General features: G+C 36.2%; 1 protein-coding gene across 1 annotated transcript in view; it reads left to right on the forward strand.

Moving 5' to 3' along the window:
• Positions 1-17552, forward strand: part of PBLD (phenazine biosynthesis-like protein domain containing) — an 18974-nt gene extending 1422 nt beyond the window's left edge. The window contains exons 3-11 of the mRNA XM_009325992.1: positions 12-246; positions 3034-3133; positions 6661-6759; positions 7300-7409; positions 7568-7597; positions 8126-8214; positions 9369-9547; positions 11282-11344; positions 17005-17552. Coding sequence (XP_009324267.1) covers positions 12-246; positions 3034-3133; positions 6661-6759; positions 7300-7409; positions 7568-7597; positions 8126-8214; positions 9369-9547; positions 11282-11344; positions 17005-17117 — 1018 coding nt within the window. The 3' untranslated portion in view covers positions 17118-17552. The remainder of the gene's footprint in view (positions 1-11; positions 247-3033; positions 3134-6660; positions 6760-7299; positions 7410-7567; positions 7598-8125; positions 8215-9368; positions 9548-11281; positions 11345-17004) is intronic.
• Positions 17553-21187: the final 3635 nt, after the last annotated feature.

Genomic DNA, 21187 nt, shown 5'->3' on the forward strand with positions numbered 1-21187 from the left:
GGCTCCCTCAGCGTAGGCTTGGGAGGGAGGACGGGGAAGGCGGTCCGGCATGGGCGCACGCGATGGCTGCCCGCGTCTCCTCGGCTTTGCAGCTGCGGTGAACCCGGAGCAGGCCGGACCCAAGGGGAACCTGGCACAGCTCCTGCCTTCGTAAATGCCTCACCGCGGGACAGGCTGGGTCGGGCGCTGTGGTGGAAGGGCGCGTTAAAGCGTTCTGGAGCTGGTAGCAAGCGATGCAAGAGGGAGGTTAAAATCTGTTTTAAAGAAATTAAAACAATCGGTGCTGAGCGCTGGGGGTATGGAAGGAGGCTTGAGCCCATGTGCGTGCTCGGAAGTGACGGGGGGGGGGGTCTGTTTTAAAGAAATTAAAACAATCGGTGCTGAGCGCTGGGGGTATGGAAGGAGGCTTGAGCCCATGTGCGTGCTCGGAAGTGACGGGGGGGGGGGCCTCTGGCTCCTGCTGCCATTAGGGAAATATTAACTTAGAGTTCTGCCAGCATTTGGGGCTAAAACAGGTTAGAAAGTACCTTGCAGAAAACAGCTTAAGACTGAATAGGCGCAAACGACAATGCAAATTCCTGTTTTTACGGTTGATGCATTTACAAACCGGCCATTTTCTGGAAATCCTGCGGCAGTTTGTCTGCTTGAAAATGTAAGTTAAAAAAAACAACTTTTATGAGGCGCTGCAGCGGCATTTAACACTGTACTTGACCTGAGCACTCAGTACTGCATTAGACTTTGCTTCCTTTACTCAGGAGTTCTGCTTGCAAGTGCTGTTTGCTATTGCTCCAGAATACAGATAAATTAGCACAAGGGTACTCTTTTTCCATCAGAACGATTTCATACAAGACATACTTTGTATTTTTTGTGGATTTTTAATTTTATTTTTTTAAGGAATATAGTGGTTTTATTCTTACTGAGTTAAGTCAAAAAGAAATGGCTTAATCTATTAAGCCAATGGATTCAGAATTAAATCTCTGAAAGGAAATGCAGTAACAGAATCAGTACTCTAGTTTTTGAATGAAGTGTTAAAGGGTGGGTTTTCGTTTTGGTGTGGGTTTTTTTGGGTTCCCCCCCCCCCTTTTTTTTTTCCCATTCCATTTTTTCTCTTTCTATGGAAGAAAAGAGGGGGAGTATAGACCTGGATCTGAGTCTTTCACCATTAGCATGTCAGGTTCAGCTTTAGCCAAGTTTAAACAGCCAGTTTTTATTGCTTTGAAGTTGCATGGTAGTTTTAGTGGAATTGACAGTAGTCATCCTCCTCATCAAGGTGTTCTAAACAGTTGGTACTAATTGGTACACTGTTGACAATTTCTACTAAAAACTAATTGTGAAACTGGATTAGAAATCTATAGGCCTTATATTATTTGTATAGTAACAATTGATGAAAATTACAAGTATGAAATTATATGTAGAGCAGTCAATGGCAATAGCTTGTACCGATAATATGAGTCCTTTCTAGATGTTTCTAAGCCTATCTAGATCTCATACAATATAGCCTACTTACCAGACCAGCTGAAGTTATGGTGTAGCCTGCTTACCAAACCAGGTGAGAATGTCTGTCTTCAGAGGTATTTCTGCCCCCTTAAAATCTAAATACTCCCTCTCAGAATGAACTTACTTTAAAACTATAAGCTTCTAATTGCATTTTTATATTAATTTTACTTTATTACATTAATATACTGTGAGGGCAACTTATTTGCATGTTGCCTTTGGAATGTAGAGATTTTAAAGTTTTTTCTACAGTACCTGGGGCTAGAGGATTTAGTGTCAAAGTTAAAGCTGAGATTCAGTTAAAGCTGTGATTCTAATTCATAATTTTATCCTAAGCTCCAAGAAAATATGGTGTAGCTAGCAGCAATATTTCTGTTCTCTGTTCCCTTCAGAGTTTCAGCAGATGCTTTATGAAAACCGTTGGGAGTAATGTAAGAATGGCAAAACAAGCCCTTTCTGTGTTTCAGAAGTGCCACAGGATGGCAGTGTTTCAATAAAGTTATATTATTTTTAATAACACTTTGGTTGGTCTTTGTTCTGGTTTAGTATCTTTAGAGTAATTGACAGAACTATTTTCCTGGAATAAAGGAGAGGCAGTTGTTACCGTAAAAAGTTAGAATGTTGTTTCATTCTATAGAATTCACTCTGCGAATAGAGGTCTATGATACACATCAGAGATTGTTTCATATCTGTAGTATGGGATCATTGGCTGAAAAGGATTAAAGTTATTAAGGGAAATAAGTAAAGTTTGCAGAGCAAATTTTTATCTGTCAGAGGTTGAACCTGACCAGGTCCATTCTGTACTTTGTTTCATTTGTGTTTCAGTATTTTAAAGATCAGATTCTCAAACCTGGCCAGACAGCATAATTGTGAGGAAAGAGCAATGGAACAAGGGTGAAGTACAATTTTATAAAATCGCTGCAGCTCAGGTGTCCTGGGATCAATGTTCACTGGTTTAAATCTGCAGGCAGTTAGAGCAGAATGTAGTGAGCTCCAGCATTTTTGTTTTTCGGTTTATCTCCTCTCAGCTTCTGATGACTTAGCATATTGTTCCCATTGTTCAAAGAGTAGTATCGAGGGTACAGCTGTAAGCGCTGATCAGTCATCTTGGCCATTGCCCTAGCCATTACTAGATACCTCTTGCTGGCATGGATTTTTCAGAGTTATAAAAAGAGAGTTGTAGTTATTTTTAGATTATGTTAATAATGACTTCTCAGTGTGACTTTAATCACGAATTTAAAAAAATATTTATGTTCATGGAAAGACTGAGTTTAATTTTTTTGGTAATTTTATTTTCCATGTATTCCAAGAATTTGTAAACTAATAGGACAGATATTAGAAATACCCACGTATGACAATGATTGAACTAGTCATCCCATTTTATGCTTAAAGTTTGTTTTTAGTCCCAGAAAGTATTTTGAAATAAAAATGAATCTATGTTTTATTATAAAAGAAAATTAAATTACTACTTATTTGACAGAAAGTTTGATTCTGCATTTTTTGGCCTGCTTTTAATCGGATTTGTTGTTTCATCATTAGGACTTGGATGAAGATTTGCACCAAAAAATCGCAACAGAAATGAACCTTTCAGAAACTGCTTTCATCAGAAAACTGCACCCTGGAGATGACTTCACCAAAAGTGAGTGGTTCTGTTTACCCACCAAAATCTCTTACAAGGGAATAGGAAGACACTGTGGGTGCATTTATAAGGAACGGTGCTAATTTGTAAGGCTGCCAAAGCCAAATCTTGGAATTGTGATGTATCTCAATAATAATAATAAGCCTTTTGCACATGGATTCTTTAAAGTATTTGTGCTGCATATCAAATCCATTTTGCAATATAGAAACATTTATTATTCATAAATTAGACCATTTGTTTTAGTGTCTTTTACTAAATAAGCAAGTTGTATGTAGAAAATCTCCTAAAAATGCTATGCAAAGATCCTTCAGTTAATACTTCCATTACTACTAATAATATCTGAGATAATTTCTTATTATACAAGCAGAAGAATACAGACAGGACATGCTTATTCCATATGCACAAGACTGCAAAATGAGTAGAATCTGACTTGGCTGTTCAGGAAATCATCGCTAGGGTAACTGTAAGCTATTATTTGAGTTTGTCATAAAATCTCATAAGCTGTCTGTGGAGCCAGTACTGGAAAATTCAGGTTTCCAACAAAACTGGGAAATCTGAAGTTGCCCAAATCAAACACATTAGGCTGCTCATTTGATTGGTTTGAGTGGAGGGACTTCACTGGTGTTCTTTGGTAGGGCATGTATGTATGACGGGAGAGGAAATGGAGAGACACTAGACAAGGTAGAAAATATCAGACAAATACAGAGTCCAGTCAAAATCGCTTTGTGGATTAGTTTTCAGCTGAATCAGTTTGCTGAATCTGCTCACTTTGCAGTTGTGTGGTGGCATGATCCAAGGGGCTGGAACCCCACTAGCCCAGAGTTAGATTCCAGGTTAAGGTATCATATTGGCATGCCCTTGCTTTGATATCACATAGTGGCAGAGAGAGATAAACAGCTTCGGGGTTATCGTCTGTCTGAAAGAGGCCCTAGAACAGTATGCAAAGAAACTCTTCTTTATCATTTGTTTGTTCAGGGAGTGGGATTTTGTACAGTCTCTGTAATGAAAGAGGATTTTCTTAAAGTAGTAACTATCGTTGCTTACTCCTATTGTTAATAAATTGGAATTTATTTTAGGGTTAGACTAATTGCTTGAATCAAGAAGTGATAATACTTTTCATTTTTCATGTTAACATTTTTCATGTTAACACCTTGCCAATACGTTTAATACACATTTATTTTCAAGTCATCCATATCCAACAGCATGTAAAATGCCAGCTTCTTTCTCATTAAAGTGCTTTTGATATTAATGGGAGTAGAGTTTGTGACATCAGACCCACACAGCTGCTGAAGAGGTGCACAGGTTTTTTTGAAGGACTTAGTCACTGAGCTGCACCTGAGAATGTGTGTATTATGGGGTGGTGGGAGTGAGATGAGACCAGGAACATTAGAATGTCATTTATGAGACTATTATCTGCTTCTGGAACATTAATTGGTGTAGTAAGGGCTCCTGGACAAAGAGAATTTTTTTTCAGGAGTGTGAGTTTGTGATCAGTGCATTTAATTTAATTTTAATTTTAAAAAATCTACCTTATTTTAGGGATACGTTAATTTTTGAGAGTACAAAATGTCTTCTCAGTCTGAGTACAGCTGTATGTCTCAAGCATCCAGGCAGGTGTTCTGGGTCACAGAGCTGGTCTGTCGCTGGTCGGTCACGGCTGATTCCATTTCCTCCTGCTTTCAGCCACAGTTGCCACTTGGGGGAGTGCATTAACACCACAGGGCAGGCTCACAGCTGGGTTCTGGGTCTGCCCTGTCTCGGAGCACTTCTCTGCCGTGTCCATTAGTTTCATCCACTAGGTTTTGTTGGGATTCTATTTGTTTTCATTGGATAGGGAACTGACTTTAATGCACTAATTTTTCACAGGGGCACTGACAAGACTTGTTTGTTGGGTTTTTTTTAAATATCGTTTGTTTCTTTTGCACATTTTAGTTGTGTTTGTATGGTAATTATTCACTTGAAATATATTTTCATAAGCATTATCTTAAATGCCATGGTGCAAGAACTCTGCAAAAGCTACAGGAAACCAATATAGTGCACTTGGGTTCAAATTTTTTCAAACAACAAATAGAAATATGATTTCTAGTGAAATGAGGGGTTAGTATACATTAGAGGCTTTTACCAGACTTGACTGGTGGTTTAAGCAAAATAATTCATAACTGACCTAGCTCCGATACAGGCTCCATTATACCAACAAAACTATCTTTAACCCCTAAAGGGTAACCCAGCCTGCAGGTGAATAGAGATCGCGACTGTGACTTCATAGAATTCCATAATACACAAGGACATAGAGGTTTCGTCTTCTAAATTCTCTACTTTATTACAGATTACCACAAAAATCACCACTAGCAAGTATACTTATGATTAATAAAGTGAAAAAAAATACATATATATCAAGCTATTACAAATTATTATCAGTGATCAATAGCATAGCAGGAATCAGTAATAGCAGCAAGAAGTACATATATAATATTACAGGTTACTACAAACTTAACGCTAGTCAATAATATGACAGCAGAGATGATAGATTACTTATGTGTCTATATATATGGTACCAAACACATTAAATAGATTCCAGAGGGGAGGACAAACAGATCCCAGAAGGGGACGCAGGCATCCCAGAAGTGGGAAGACAAACCAAACTGAGCCCAGAAGTGGGCCCAGAGGGGGACCAGTAAAATAACAGAGTCTCACTTCAAAGGTGATCTGTGTCATGGAGTTTGGAGTCAGCCATGTGTCCCCGGCAAGGGTCCATGATCTTGTAGAAAGTTTTTGCAGACCTGTTTAGGAAAGGGAAAAATATATGCAGCACAGAAAGTTCTCGAAGAGAAAAGCTCCATTTTGGGTAAAAATTAAGTAATTTTTATATCATAGAGACATAAGAGAACATGACACCACCACTTCAAGAAGCCAGTAGATGCTGTTAATTTATATTTTTCACCTGGAACAGCCAATAGATGATGATGTTTTCTATTCTCTCAGACCAGTTTTTATTTTTGCAGACTGTTTTCCTGTTCTTTCAGTTAGACCAGCCAGTGGCAGTTACTGGTTCTTGCTTTCTCAGGATGTTTTCCCCTTTTTCCAGACTATGTTTCACCTTTTCAAGGTGATAAGTTGCTGTTACAGTTTGTTGGTTTTATGCTTAGCGATTAAATCTTGGCATGTCTCCACTTTCTAGCTACCCAGCAGCACTTCGAAGGTGCCAACTGCACTTCTCAAGGATGCTTCTGGTTCACAGGCCTAGTTCCCAGGCCGGCTGGCATTTTTATTCTGCAGCTTCTTTGCTCTTGTAACAAAGTAGCTGTCCTCCGTTAGTAGTAGACTCCTGTTGTTGACCTGACTCAAAAGCAATAGCTATTCCAAAAATCAATACAAAATAGGTTCCTAAAAGTGTGTTTAAGACCAAGACTGATTATAACATGCATTTTGATTAACTGAAATGTCATCGCTCTATGTAAAGTTTTGAGATAAATGGAAGAAATAGACTTCTTCCACTTAATAATGCTAAATAAACCTATATTTTCAAGGTTCCTGCTTTGGACTCAGATGGTTCACCCCAGCCAATGAAGTTCCTCTCTGTGGTCATGCTACACTTGCAGCAGCTGCTGTGTTGTTTCACATACAAAGTATGTTTACAAGCTGTTTATTACTATAACTACTTAGAAAATTTACTTCTAATTAAGAAGATCTCTATTTTCTACAACAGAAGCAATTAAATATTCAGAACATTTAGAGAACACATATAGAGATACCTTAGGTGTTGTCTTCTACAACTGTAACTATAAGGTTGTTGTCTGATGCCTACACTTGGATTCCGATGCCCTACTATTACTCTTGTTTAAAAAAAGTGCTAAAGGTGCAAATGTTATCTGGGAGAGATAGAGTAGAATTTGATGAATAGGGAATATTGCTCTTTCTGTTAAAAGGAAATTCTCATTCATTCTAGGAATGTGCAGGAAAGATTCACTGGCAATTGCTGTTTATTAGCCTCAGCAGATTATTTATCGAGTTAGTTGGGAATTTTTTCTCAGAATACAGGTTTACTGTAGTTATTATATTGTAGCTGCATAACTAACTTTTTCTGAATATACTGAACTGCTCTAAGAGCTATAATAATTTAGATTCAAATTCTTATGTTTGATAATGTTGCAATGTTCTCTCTTTAGAAAACACAAATTCAGTTCTCACATTTGTGACGCTGAGTGGGGAATTAAAAGCCAGACAAGTGGAAGATCATATTGTCCTGGACTTACCACTTTACTTAACCTACCCACAGGTCAGTCAAAATTTTATTCATTAAAGGCTTTCAAGGAAAGTATGTGTTTATGTTTGTTTGTGTATGTAAGTATATCTGTCTGTCTGTAGTTGGATGGATAGATACATATATATGTTCTATTTTTTACAGTGTGGGTTTGTTTTTTTTTTTTGCTTCAGGTACTTCAGGAAGTACAAGAGTTAATAAAGGTAAAAAAAGAATCTTTATGTGGTCTTAGAAGCATATTTATAATAGCTATACTTATTTTTGTATATTAAAATGGCTGAAAAGTGGCAACAGGGCATTGCTTGATGTACTCCTGAACTTGAAACAGTAAACTTTAAAGATCTGAGTCATGCAGCTCAGGAAATGGAATTCTCCAAAAGGCTGCAGTTGAACTTTTGTCTCCCACTACCGTTGACTGGAGTGTCAGTATTTATTTCAGTGGCATTTTCAGCCTATTGTGTGCACGTGAGGGCAATCTAGTGTCCTTGCCCTCTTCTAGGTCCGTGAATTTCTTTCCAAGTTGACATATACAGAGCTCTTAGCACCTACCCCTAACCGTTCATGCACTTAGTGCATTTACGTTTCTTGCTTGCGTGCACTTGAGGGCTGCATGAAACACTTTGCATAAGCCCTGTTCCAGCAGGGAATTTCTTCTACAAAAATGTTAAGGAAATAATATTTCATATTCAAATGACGACGTTTTTCTTTGTCTCCTTTAACTTTTCCACCAGGCAGCCGTTGGTGACATGATTATTCAAGATCTCCGTTATTCTCCTGACACAAAGAAACTCTTAGTCCGCCTCAGTGATGCTTATGAAAGGTGTCTTATACTTTTTTTTTTAAATCAAGTGTGCAGAAATTGAGTCTGCTTGTTTAACCTCTGTTCCTTGTATACTAGGCTCTTTTGTCTAGTTTTAAAACAGGTGGAGATTAAAAACTCTAATTTAAACTCCTGTGTTAAATAGTTATTTTATCTTCTAATGTGAGCTTATTGAACCTGCAAAGCTGAATAAGATCAATCTGAAATCTGTCTCCAAGAAAAGGAGGTGTAGGAAACAGTTTTAACGATGGTGTATTTTCCCCATCCATCTGAATAAAAAAATGATCCAGTAACCTAGCAGGAAATTAGGAGTCTTGCTTCTCAAATGAAGAAGTAATAGTTGCATAGCTATAGAGGTCTGCTTAGTGAGACAGGGCACATTGACAGAATGCCATGGATTCTTATTCCCATTTGACTGTAATCTGCTTACGCATACTTAACAACATCATAAGTAGCTTTATAGAGGAAATTCCAATTCAAATTATTCCAAAGCATTTGTTGATCTCAGAGAGCTGAATTTCATTGTTAAGTCAAGTATGATTTGGATATATATTGCTGAAACACAACTTCTTTAATCAGGCCAAATTACTATTATTTTCACTTGAAATTTGGCCTAACGTTTAAAGATTGGGCTAGGGGGGAGATAGAAATATCCTCATCTGAGTATTTATTATTTTTACTGTTTCAGACTGTATTTTGTAGGGAGGTATCTGCAACTTCACAGACTTGAGACTGTTGTAGAATCCCATGAAGATCTGAATGGTGTTAGTTATTTGCTTGCTCTGAAAGGAGGTGGAGTGCTTATTCTTTGCATTCTGTAGTGATGAAATATTTCTTTCGATGATTAAAATGTTGAAACAAAAGCGTGCTCTTCTGTAGCTGATATCCCAGGATGCTCTGTTTTCAGAAATAAATAGGAAATGCATGGCTTGAACTTTTTTCTCTGCTCACTCAGTGTGTATTATATTCAGGGTAGTCTTCTGTCAAATGACATTGGGAGGACAATGCTAGGAATCTTGTCTCCTCTAACATTTTACTGTGGCTGTTTTGGGGTCGTAGAGAAGATGATTTTGTAGTTTTCTGTTTCTTTTCAATACTTAAGTTCATGTAAAATGAAGAATATGGGCTATTAAAATTCTATAATTATATTCAAGGTCTGTGTTGGAAGAACTGCAAGTGAGCGCACAACGCTTTTTGTCAGCTGAAAAGACGGGAAAGGTGAAAGGACTCATACTCACTCTTAAGGGAAATGCCAGTGGAAAACATAAAGGCCATGATTTTTACTCCAGGTATTTTGCACCTTGGTATGGACTTTTGGAAGATCCTGTTACAGGTATGTGTTTGTGTGATAAACAACTACTACTCTTGTTTCAGTTCAATTAAAAGGTTCTTATTAAACTTCATGAATCTGGTTTTGTACTTTGGAGTTTCTCTTCTAAATTACTGTTTTATGTGGATAGCGGGAGTGTGCTCATTAAACTGAAAACTTTCATGGCTGATGCCAACTCATTCAGAAAAAATCAGCTTCTTGCTGTCATCAGGCCAGATATTGCTGTGTCTTTTCCAGATCTTTTCCCTGAAGTATTCCAATTAGTGAAAAGCAAGAGACTAGTTTGGTATTGAATGAGTATTGCAGTAGAAGTTCATATCCACTTCTGTTGATGTTCTGCATTTTTTTTTTTGCACTTCAACTGAGATCTCCTCTGGTTTCATGATACTTATTGTGGATATTCTCAGGCCTATGAATAATATGAACTCAGCTAATTGTATATTTAGGGGCAGGAAGACTAGTTCTCTGCCTGTTCCTTTGATGTTCCACTCAGTAGGTGTGATGATGATTGCTGCAGAATGATGTTATTTGCTTAGGTACCAGTTAATCACAGGTTAGTTATTAGTCAGCTGAGAACTTGGTCAAAAATGCTTATTAAATGTTTTGCTAAATAAAGATAAAACTTTCTTTGTTGGAATAATGCTAGTTATTCAACACTCAGAAAGAAAGGTTTACAAAGAAATATAAGCCATGTATTTCAGTTATTTCTTAAGCTTTCAGTCCTGCGTTCTTGATAAAGCCAGGGTCAGAGTCTAGAAGGTTCCTGAATATCTGAGATTTTTCTAGGCTTGTCATAGATCACTGTTGCTTGTCTTCCATCTTTAAGTGTCCTTTCTTTTATAGAAACAAATCTTTTTATTATATTGCTGAAATATACTTTTAACAGTGTTATGGCTTTGTATTATATTTCTTTTCTAATGATTTCTTAATAATGCTACATGTCCTGGTGTCCTTGAGCCCTGATAATTATAGTTACTTCACAGTAGGGTTTCCAGCGGAGTGTCTTTGCCCCTAGCTGCTTATGTAGACTGAAGCAGCATTTCTAGCTATGAATCTGAGAAGTCATCCTAAGTCTTTAAGCCATCTGCTGGTCGGGAAACAAGAAATTGGTCTTTTAGTTTTCAGAAGCTGTGGTGAGACCTTAAAGATCTCCTTGAGTTACATCCTGATACTTGCCAGCATTCAAGACTGAAAAAAAACCCCTGAGGTTTTTTTGTGAAAACTGTTAGGAGAGGAAATGCTTTTGTTTTACACAGTGACTTCTATCCACCTGTTCCTATTCTTAAAAAAATACTCAAAAGCCTATTTAGATTTTCGATGGGTAGCTGTTCGTGTTTCATTGCATAACATCATGTTTAGATGAATATTATTTTGTTATTAATATTCTGAGATTTTGTTATTAGGGAACTTTACTTTTGGTAAACAAATGAGTACTTTGGCTCAAGTATTGTAATCGGTACTATGTGTTATTCCTACCAATTGTGGCTAATCATGAAGCCCTCATCTAGGCAAAATTTCCATTGAAGCCAGAGGATGAGGAAGTAATACTGCTTTATTGTAAATAAATGAAATTATAAAGCCTTAAGTTCTGTCTGCTGTGCAAACTCTTAGGTGTTTTTGCTGTAAACACACATGTGGCACTTGATTTGTTTATGACATTTACATTTTGAATGTGCTTGCTCTATAAAGTAGTGATTCTAATTTAATTATGTACTTTGTTTTCCAATTTCTTTTAAGGATCTGCCCATGCTGTTTTAAGCAGCTACTGGTCAGAGCAGCTGGGGAAGAAAGAAATGCTTGGTAAGAGAAACTGTTTTCTTGCAAAGCTGCCTGTTTATGTAAAAGCTACTCACTAGAAAAGAAAAAGTTATGTTATTACTACAATCCAAACTGTAGCAATAATTCCCTATCCATTTTCTCAATATGAATAGAATACTATGTAGTATTTTGTGTGTGAGGTAACTTTAAGAAATTGCTTTCTTTTCTACCCACCAGCAAGACACATCATGACCACAGGGAGTTCGAAGTGTCAGTTTCTGGATCATAACTCTCTGCAGTTAGTTTTTGATTTTAGCTTTTGGATTTTAGTTCTCATAAACTTTCATCATAACTGAAGCTTGGTGAACTTCAGATGATGTTGTTTATGTGTTTCTTTTGAATTTTACTTTACTACTTGGTCTTTATGGCTTGCATTTTGGGTATTGGGAACACGTATTGGTATTTTCATTAACGATGTGTACTTTTCAGTGCAATTTGGACAGTGTTTCCCTTTCCCCTCACATACATTAAGATGAGACTGAAAAAAGTCATATGGTTTCTGCCTGATTTTGGGATTTTCTTGAGAATTACTCCAGATTAATCCCTTCAGTGACTTCTTTAGGAAACTTAGGGTTTAGAATAGCTAGTGTTATTATGGCTAGATAAGAAGAGATGATGTATTTTTAACATTCAGATTCTACTTACAGAATGTGCTTTATGGTACAGGATTTTTTCTAGTTTCTGATACATCTGTGCATTTAGGTATGAAGATCAGTTTTCCTCAGGATGATGATCTTTTACATGCTAGCAAGGAAGGATATAAGAAAGAATAGTCACTTATGTTACAAGAACAGAAAGAACGTGACTGACCTTAAATGTGTAAGAATGGGGACAAGATACATGGGCATTGGCAAATTTTATTTGTTTGTGATTTTATTTGCAGTCTTACTTTTAAATGATTAAGCCTTAAAGGAATCTGAGATGACTAGACCTCTGAAGTCAAAGAAGAGATTTACTGGTATTCTTTCAATCAGTGAGATATGCTTATTAGATCACGTATTTTTTGTTAAGCAAGAAACTGAAGAACTAGGTGGAAAAAAACAAGAGAAAATATTAATACATGAAAACACTAGATGAAGAGGCATTGAGTGTGTCTTTGCTTCTCATGTTTCTAGTGCTTTGCCAGAGAATGGGAGAACAGAAGCAATACAAAATACCCTAGTCCCTATCTGGTTCCCTAAGAGGGGGCAGGGGATTACAATTCTTTCATGCACCTGACAACAATTAAGTCTTCGGTAACATTTAGTTTAGAACAGAGATTGGATCCATGAACTAATAAGGTTCCTCGTCCATAAAAGTGAATGCTTAGCCAAACAGCTACCTTGAACATAAGCCTTCCTATATTTGGTCAAATGAATCTCAAAATGGATTTTCTTGAGAATAAGGTCTTTAAAGGATCTGTTTGCGCTCCATAGGTCAGTATGGTAATCGACAATGACTGAGACCTTCTCCATGGTGGATTGAAGGAAAGGTTTAACATTCTGTTCTGAAGAGCTCCTATCTGCATTTACATCACCCAAATCTGTGATAGTTTCCATAATGTTGGGGGGAAAAATCCCAACATATTTTCTGAAGAGGAGAAACGGTCTTTGGAAATGCATCCTTATGGACTGGCTGTTTCTCAGAAGATTTTGACGTTTTTGGATGTTAATGTGGAATTTGAAACTCTTATGTGCCATCTATAGACACTGCTTCTTTAAGTAATGAAATAGACAGGAATTCTGTCTGTGTTTTTAAATGATACTTTCTACCTGTTTTGCTTTTTTATGCATTTTGTATGTACTGTGCCATTTCCTCTTTTAGAGAAACTATATCAAGCAGCAAAGACAATTGATACTGTAATCACCTTCTCTAATGTGTTTAGCACAAAAAAAAGTCCTATCTTCCCACAAGATAGATTTTTTTTTTCCTTTTTTTCATGTTTCATGCATATATGTCCTCAAACTTCTTTTGGGGTAGAAATCATACAAAACAGATTTAAAGAGAACAAGTTCATTTGACATCTGATCAACACGTGGTCTCTACATGCGTTTACGAGAAGTAACTTTTCCTTACATGCACGTGACTGAAAGGTATCAGGTAGGACTGGGGTGAATTCTATTACTAATGAGATTATTTGCAAAAGATGGCTGGCAATCAAGAAGATTCCATATCACTGAAGATTAATAAATAAGAGCATCTTTTGACTTTTTAGAAACCTTTGTGTTAGCTTCTGTAATATCTGTAATATCCGATAGCTTCCTTTTATTGCAAGAATAAAGGAAGATTTTCTTCCATAAAATGAAAGATCTGTTAGTTCCAAAGTAGATCACATATGAAATAATGTAAAAATGAGGAACTTTAAATCTATTGTCAGATCTCTCTGGGTTTTGTGACCTCGGAGGAGGTCAGCTGCATCTCTGCTGAAGTATCAGACATAATTTCCTGTGTTTGGGTTCCCTTCCTACTTTATTAGACCAAATTGTCAAACAACAACCACCCCCATCAACTACAAAGAGAATTTTCCAATCTTTTTACAAGGTGAAATACTTCATGATCTTTCTTGAAACTATGTACATGTCCTTGAATTTAAGCTGAGTATTAAATCGGAGTTCAGTATCAGTCTTTGCCTTTTTTTCATTTGAAGAGTCTCTGCAATATTTCAAAAATTATAATCTCTCATATCAGATGTATAGACTTTTATAATTGCTAATGAACGCAATATGTAGCAACTGTCTCTGTATCCAGCCCTTCACATAGTTTTCACATTTCTAAGATAACATTTATAAACATGCATAAGGAATTCGATATAACCAAACAGATTATAGAAGACTTTCCAAATTATTGTGAAGAAAAAGGGCTTTATCCAGGACAGTTTTTAATCTCAGGTGAAGCTAGAGGAATCTTTCTGTACCTGTTTACTTCAGACAACTGTATTAATTTGTGGGGAAATTTTGGTTCTTGTTACTGCCTTTAAGTTCTCTGATTCCTTCCCAGTACAGAACAGGTTTATAGCTTTTTTTTTGGGGGGGAAAAAAAAAACCCAAAACCCAACCAAAACCCAAACCTCACTTTGATAACTATAAGATCATACTTTCACAAATTTTGCCAGGATTTCTTTCAACACAAAGTCTGTCCCATCTTCTAACTTTTCAGTATCCTCACTTTTTTTTTTTGTGAAGAAGTTGCTTTATTAAGGTAGAATAAATCTACCTGTATTTAAGTTTTTGCTAATTTGAATTCTCATGAAGCGAAGAGTTTTGCAGAGTTAATTCCGGCTTTCATCTTTCTCAGGTAATCTCAACATACAGATGGACCACATCAGATTTATACACAAGTGTAACATTTCTGCTAAAGGAGAGGTGTTTCCCTCTATCTATCACCAGATTTATCTACCTTCTTTCTTAGAATAAAAAAAAAAGGACTTCTTGACATCACTTAAGTTAAGGGACACGTGCTTCTTTCATCAGTCCTTTTATAGCGTTTAGAAATTCGACCAAAATAATGGTGATTTCTAAAACCAGATATTTTTACAAGAGTGGCACTTGTTCCTGAGTTGATGTCATTGTGATGATGTCATGAAGAAAATCCATTACTTCTCAAATTCTGAAAGCAGTAGTCATTTAGATACATCTAGGCTGATAAGAAGCTCCTCAAAATGACAGGATAATATTAGTACAAGGCCACTGGCTGCCTTGTGAATGCAGTGGTGCATGATTCTATCTATATTTCTGTGATACCAGGATGCTCAATCTCACAGTCCTTGTACCTACTCTTAAACTTTCCTCTGTCTCAGCTTAATCACAGAGGAGTTCAGGGCACTGTGAATTCAGCTGTTATGTATTATTTCTACAGATCAGAATGTACATACTTGTTTTTATACAAAACGTATAAAAAGTATATGTAGTATGAGATATTCCTAGTCAATACAGACATGGGTGGACGTGCAACAACTTTGTGATCCGTTCAAGCACATCGGAGATGCTTGAACGTCTCTGGAGACACTGCTATTAAATGAAATCCTCTAGTTATTGAAATGTTCCATGCAGGTCTGTTTACTTTCATACATAGTGTGAACTGTCAATGTTTCTGTGTGAGAGAAAGAAAAGATCAAGTATTATTTTCACATAAGCTTGGGTAAAGTTTTCTTTTGTGTTTTTTTTTTTCTTCTACTTTGAAGGTTTCTTTAAAAAAAAATGAAATGGACCATTATCAAAACAGTCTCAGTAATCCTGCCATGAAACAGACAGCACTGGTTCCACATTTAAAGAAAGAAAAAAAAAAAACCTAACCAACCTCTGAAGATTTAAAATAATTTAATCTCTCTTATTTATATCTGCTATCATGAGGGAGTGGGAGAGTTTAGCTGTGTATCGCCACTTGGCAATAATAATTGATCAAATTTAGCATGGTCTGGATCTCTAAGTGTGCAAAATGTTCCAATTGAAGGCATTGCTCCATACGTAGATGTTGTTCTGACAAGTTAAAAACATTAACTGGTAGTTCTGTAAATGGAAAAGAACAGAAAGTATCAATATCAATCTTTCTATAGCTTCTGTTTCCACTGTTTTGGAGTGTTTGTCTGAGAATCTAATACCCTGTTATAAGGAAGAGCTGTCTTGTCAGCTGTGGCTGAGAAATTGTTTTAAAGCGTACAGCATATATGCTATCTGTTAAAGATCCTATGCTCTGTTGGGATCTGAATACAATCTCTACCCAATTGACTAAATTGTGGGTTTGTGAGGAAAAACATGCCCTTTGGCTTTGAACAACTTTTGTAGTAGTTGGAAATCCATTGAGTAAGGAGACTGTGAACATAAATGATTCATCATCCATTTACAGCCTTTTACAAAAACACCACTATATGAAACTCAAACCTTTGTTAAATGCCATCTGAACCAGACCGTTTTCTGATCAAGTAGTTGTGCAGCTAAAATTGGACTACTGAACAAGTCTACACGCTCAACGTGCTGAGTGAGCGTTATTGTCCCACCTGTGTATGACTAAACAGTTTAGGCAAAAGTTCGGTTTTGTAATTATTTACAAGTGGAAGGCTATTTCTATTTAAACTTTATCCAGATGTATTAAATGATATATTCAGGATTATATAAATCAATATCTGTTCCTGTCTATGTAAGAATTTGATCTAGTTTGTGACAGCTGAAACAGCATCTATGTTTCTTTGTAGACTTTTTCCACTGGCTGGTTGAGTTTTATTCATCCATTAGCTAAACACGTTCTTTGAACCTAGTATCTACTTCATATGTTCAATACCGGTGAAGTGGTTCTTCATTCTTGTGCAGATAATACTCGGTGTTCTTCCTTCTTAGCCACAGAAACTGTCTATCCCATGAATGGGAGAATTCAAGACTTCTTTAGATATACAAAGGAAACTTGGTTGGCTACGTCACAGCAAACTATCATTCACTACTTGTATTAACTGGCATCTGTCAGACTCAGTAGACCAGTTCTAGTCTGAGATACACCCTCAGCTAATCTTCATCCGTAAAGACAGTTCATCCAGGGTGTCCCTGGTGCAGTGCTTGCCCTGGTGCTGCTTTCTTTCTGGAGACAGAGGCCTCATTTCCCTGAGTTTTCATGGATTTTTGAATAATTTGTGATAGATACTAGTTTTTTAACTATGGATTCTTGTTTCCGTTTAGCTTTTCAATGTTCCCGCCGTGGAGGAGAGTTGAAGATCTCACTGCGTAATGATGGAAGAGTTGACATTGCGGGGCAAATTGCTGTTGTATTAAAAGGAAACCTGACTTTCTGAAGACATTGACGCTAACAATTTCATCTCCCGCACCTTCACATTATTCATATTATGCTGATTATATCTTAGCTCTAGGCAGTGAATCACCACTGTGCTCAAAAGTCTTTGATTACTTATTGTCCATCTTTAAAAATTGCTTGAAAATGCTCACTTCTGATCTTCAAGATCCTTGGTATTGTTTTCTTCACTTTCATCTTGCCACTTCATATGTACACTGATCTCAGAAAATGTCCAAGGACAGCTACCTTGTTTTTCTGCTTTTAAATGATTCTTTTCTTTATTTCCAGTTTCCATTTTTAAAGCCATTCCTGCTTCCTGGATTGAATTGTAAACTTTTCTGATTGATAAAATAATCAAACTTTTTCCATATTCAGTCATTCTCCATGAAATCTGACTACAGGCCTTCAAAAAAAAAAAAAAATCTCTCTGCCGTATATTGAAATGATGCTCATATGTTCATTAATTTAGTTGAATTAAAATATGAAAAAAAAAAAGGTTTAGAAATGTGCTTTATGGTTCCCTTATTATGAACAGTATTTTTCAAAGATGAATGGTATTGCAGTGGCTTGTAGTACTGCTGCTTAGTCAATATTTTAATTAAAGTTTTAGCAGAAAGATTTAAGAGATTGACATAGTGATGCACATAAAACTGGTTAAAATCTGAAAGAAAACCTTATTGGTTACAGCAATATCATTTACTTTTCAAAAACTGAAGATTTGCTTCTAAATTAACAGTGTCTTCTGTAATTTTATTCATGAATGTACTGCTTCAGATTTTGTCACTTTTTCCTTTAGTGTTCTCGTCTTTCTCTGAATTTATTAGGAATATCGAACTGTTTCAGTTACTCTAGCTAAAACTGTTTTCCCTTTCAAATCACTTTTGTCCTAAGCTTTGCTTTAGTTCTTTTCCTTTGCAATATTTCAGGCTGAAGTATTTTGAACTCAAAGGCATTTTCATACTTTGGGAACAGCTGCATGTCAGCCCTTTATAAATGATGAGGAACTTAGTTGTGCCCAGTTTCCCTATTTCCAGTTATTTTGAATTTTATCATAACTTGTAACTTACATCTTACTTAAGCCCGAGTAGCTGGAGGCAAGTAACAGTGTGAGAATCCAAGGATGTTTGGATTGTTTTGCTGCATTTGCTACTTCCTGCTGGCTTATGCAGAGTGAATCTGGCCCGTAATCTGAGATGCTTTGGAAAAAAAAAAACCTCCTTAAGAATATAAATGAACTAAAGAAGCAATTATTGTTCTCCTGTCCACATTTAACAAATAGACAGTACAATTATTTTTTTTTTTTTACTCAAGGGGACTAATGATGAACAAAGCCCAGTAAATTTTAAATATGCTTGCTATCTAAATTTCCTGACCAAACCAATGTCTTTGCTGCTTAATGCATTTTTTTATAGTTTACTACTACTTTGTTTCTATTTCTGTTCAGGATACAAAAATCACCAGAGCTCAGGTGGGAGACCATGCAGTAATGTGTTTGTAATCAACAGCTTAGTTAATCAGCCATGATTTATTAATGATGAATTAATTATACCTGATTGTGCAGTTCTGCTGCCTAAATGGAGCTTTAAAGGAGTTATTTTATTAATCATCATTGTGCTAATTGCAGACACTTACAGAAGGATTGCTAATTAAACATGCAACCATATGCAAAACAAGCAAGGCTGCTGAGAGTGGCAAGAAAAAGAGCACTCATTTTCTGAGTAACAACTATTTTAATGAAATATTGCGTAGTTCACCTGGTGATTCTAATTACTCACTAAGACTTATTTTAATACATTGCATATTTTCAGTCAACAGTAAAGGAAATTAGTTGTTGTGACAAATTCTGTCCATCTTTCCCAGTGCAAAAAATAGGTTGTGCAAACTTCAAATAAAATTATTTAGAATTTGTGTGGCCTTGTTTCACGTTTTCATGTGAAGGATTTACGTGTTGGTTTCATTAGCTGTATATAGTTAATCTAACTTAACTATCTTAACTTTGAGCAAGATCCTGAATGCTAATTTACCTTAGCATCAAATGAAACATCTGATTATACTTGAAATGAGAATTCAGACTTAAAATCGCATGAGTTTCACATCAAGAAGAGGAACACAGTGATGTTTAACTATGTTAATTTCCAAAAGCCAAAGTCAGCACGGAAAATGCAGAAAGGAAACAGTACTTAGAGGTAGATTTCTGTGAAGAGGCTACTATAATTTAAATAAACATTAGTGCCATGTGCTCTTCAACCTATGCAGCACAAATGTTAGGTCCTTATAATGCTAAATACAATCTCTGAGAGCTATAGAATTTCATGCAGACTTTATCATTGTGGACTTTCCATGGACTCTCTTTTTAATGCAAGTTGCTAGGCCTTCCTCATTAATTAAATAAAACTTTGTTTAAGAGAGAATTTTCTGGAACTGCCTGTATAATATTGCAATTATTAACATAGAAGTTTGGAATTTAATGTTTCTCTAAGAACATAGTTACCTTGCATTGTTTTGATTAAATTAAGATGTCGAATCAAAAGTTAAATTAAGTGAAGATACTAAGTGGAAGGTTGGAAAAATGCAATGTCTCTTTGTTTAGTGTTTCTGGTGCAGAGGATTTGCAGAACTGTTTTGTGCTGCTCTCTTAATTAAAACTGTAGCATAGGGATGTGTTGAACCAAGAGCAAATTATGTGAAGGGAAAATACAATTCCAAAAATTCCTGTGCGCTTGAGTGTTTATCATGAGTGTCCAACAGAAGGTCATTAAGTTACAGGCCACCATCAGTTTTGAGTAAATCCCTGGCTAGATCCATCAGCCAAAACATGAACATTTAAATGCACGTTTGCTCATTGTACTTCTTTGGTGTGTGCCTCTGCAGAGGCATAGCTCATGTAGGGGCCAGGAAGAAAGCACATAACCACGAGGAAGCAAGCAATACAAGAAAAAAAAATATTGAGCAACAGAAACCATATAAGTTTGTTGCTATGGAAATGAATGTACAGCTAAAAGGGATTAAAAGAAAATGGGAAGCCTTTTTTTTTATTCAGTAAGCCATTTAACGGGTTTGCTTAAAGGATTCATGAAAATACTTTGCATTTCTTTTGTGTTATCTAGATGAGGATAGACAGAAAACATATATTGAAAAGTTGTTACCAAAACTGGAAAATTTTGCAAAAGGTGGGAATAAAAGATCTCACAAATGCGTGCACAGCAAGAGGTCATAGAAGGGAGCCATGTGTTCCATCAGCGATAGGAAGGGAAATTGGCAACAGATGAGGCAGTTATTTCTCGGAAAGGAAAGATTTCTTTGTCTCAGTATTCATCAGAGTGACAGGGAAGCATGCCAGGAACAGAGGGAACCTTCCCAGAAGTAAAAAAAGGAAACTAAATGAAAATTAAGGGTGGTGCCAGATCAGGTAAAAATTAAATTATTCAATTAAAAACTGAAAAATCTGCCAATTAAGCAGTTTGATTCCGACTTCTTATTTTTTTTTTTTCCCCAAGAGGAGTAGATCTGTCTTTAAAGTAATTAGCAGACTTAAACAAAAAGACAGAACAAGGGCTTTTTCTCAATTGCTGGGTCACGGTCCTTCTTTTATTTCCTAAAATTTACTACAAAACAAAATTAAATATTTTCAAAAGAATGGGAAAGTAGAATAACAAAACCCAATATTACCAGATAGTCAAAAAGTATGAAATTTTTTTTACTACAGGTCAGTTTTAGACTAAGACCTTTAGTTTAGACTTAACATCTAAAGCAGAATTTGAAAAAATAAACATTTCTAACTGTTGGTTTCTTTAGTGAGAGGTTCACTTCGACTTGTGTTTTTGCCTCACTGATTGGCAAAGGAGGACGTTCCCTGGTTTTTAATGTAATGAATCATATAAGCCTAAGTTTATCCACTTACCACTGTTCCATGACTTTTTTTGGTGATACACCCAAACCAAGAAACCACTTTCCCATATGTAATTTTTGCCCTGTTAAGAATTACAGGGTAGATAAAACACATTAAGCAAACTCAAGAAAAATTCTCAAGAATGTTTCTAGAATTGTGAAGAGGAAGGAGTTTGAAGGAGA

Source organism: Pygoscelis adeliae, unplaced genomic scaffold, assembly GCF_000699105.1.
Source record: "Pygoscelis adeliae isolate BGI_AS28 unplaced genomic scaffold, ASM69910v1 Scaffold4, whole genome shotgun sequence".
NCBI lineage: Eukaryota > Metazoa > Chordata > Aves > Sphenisciformes > Spheniscidae > Pygoscelis > Pygoscelis adeliae.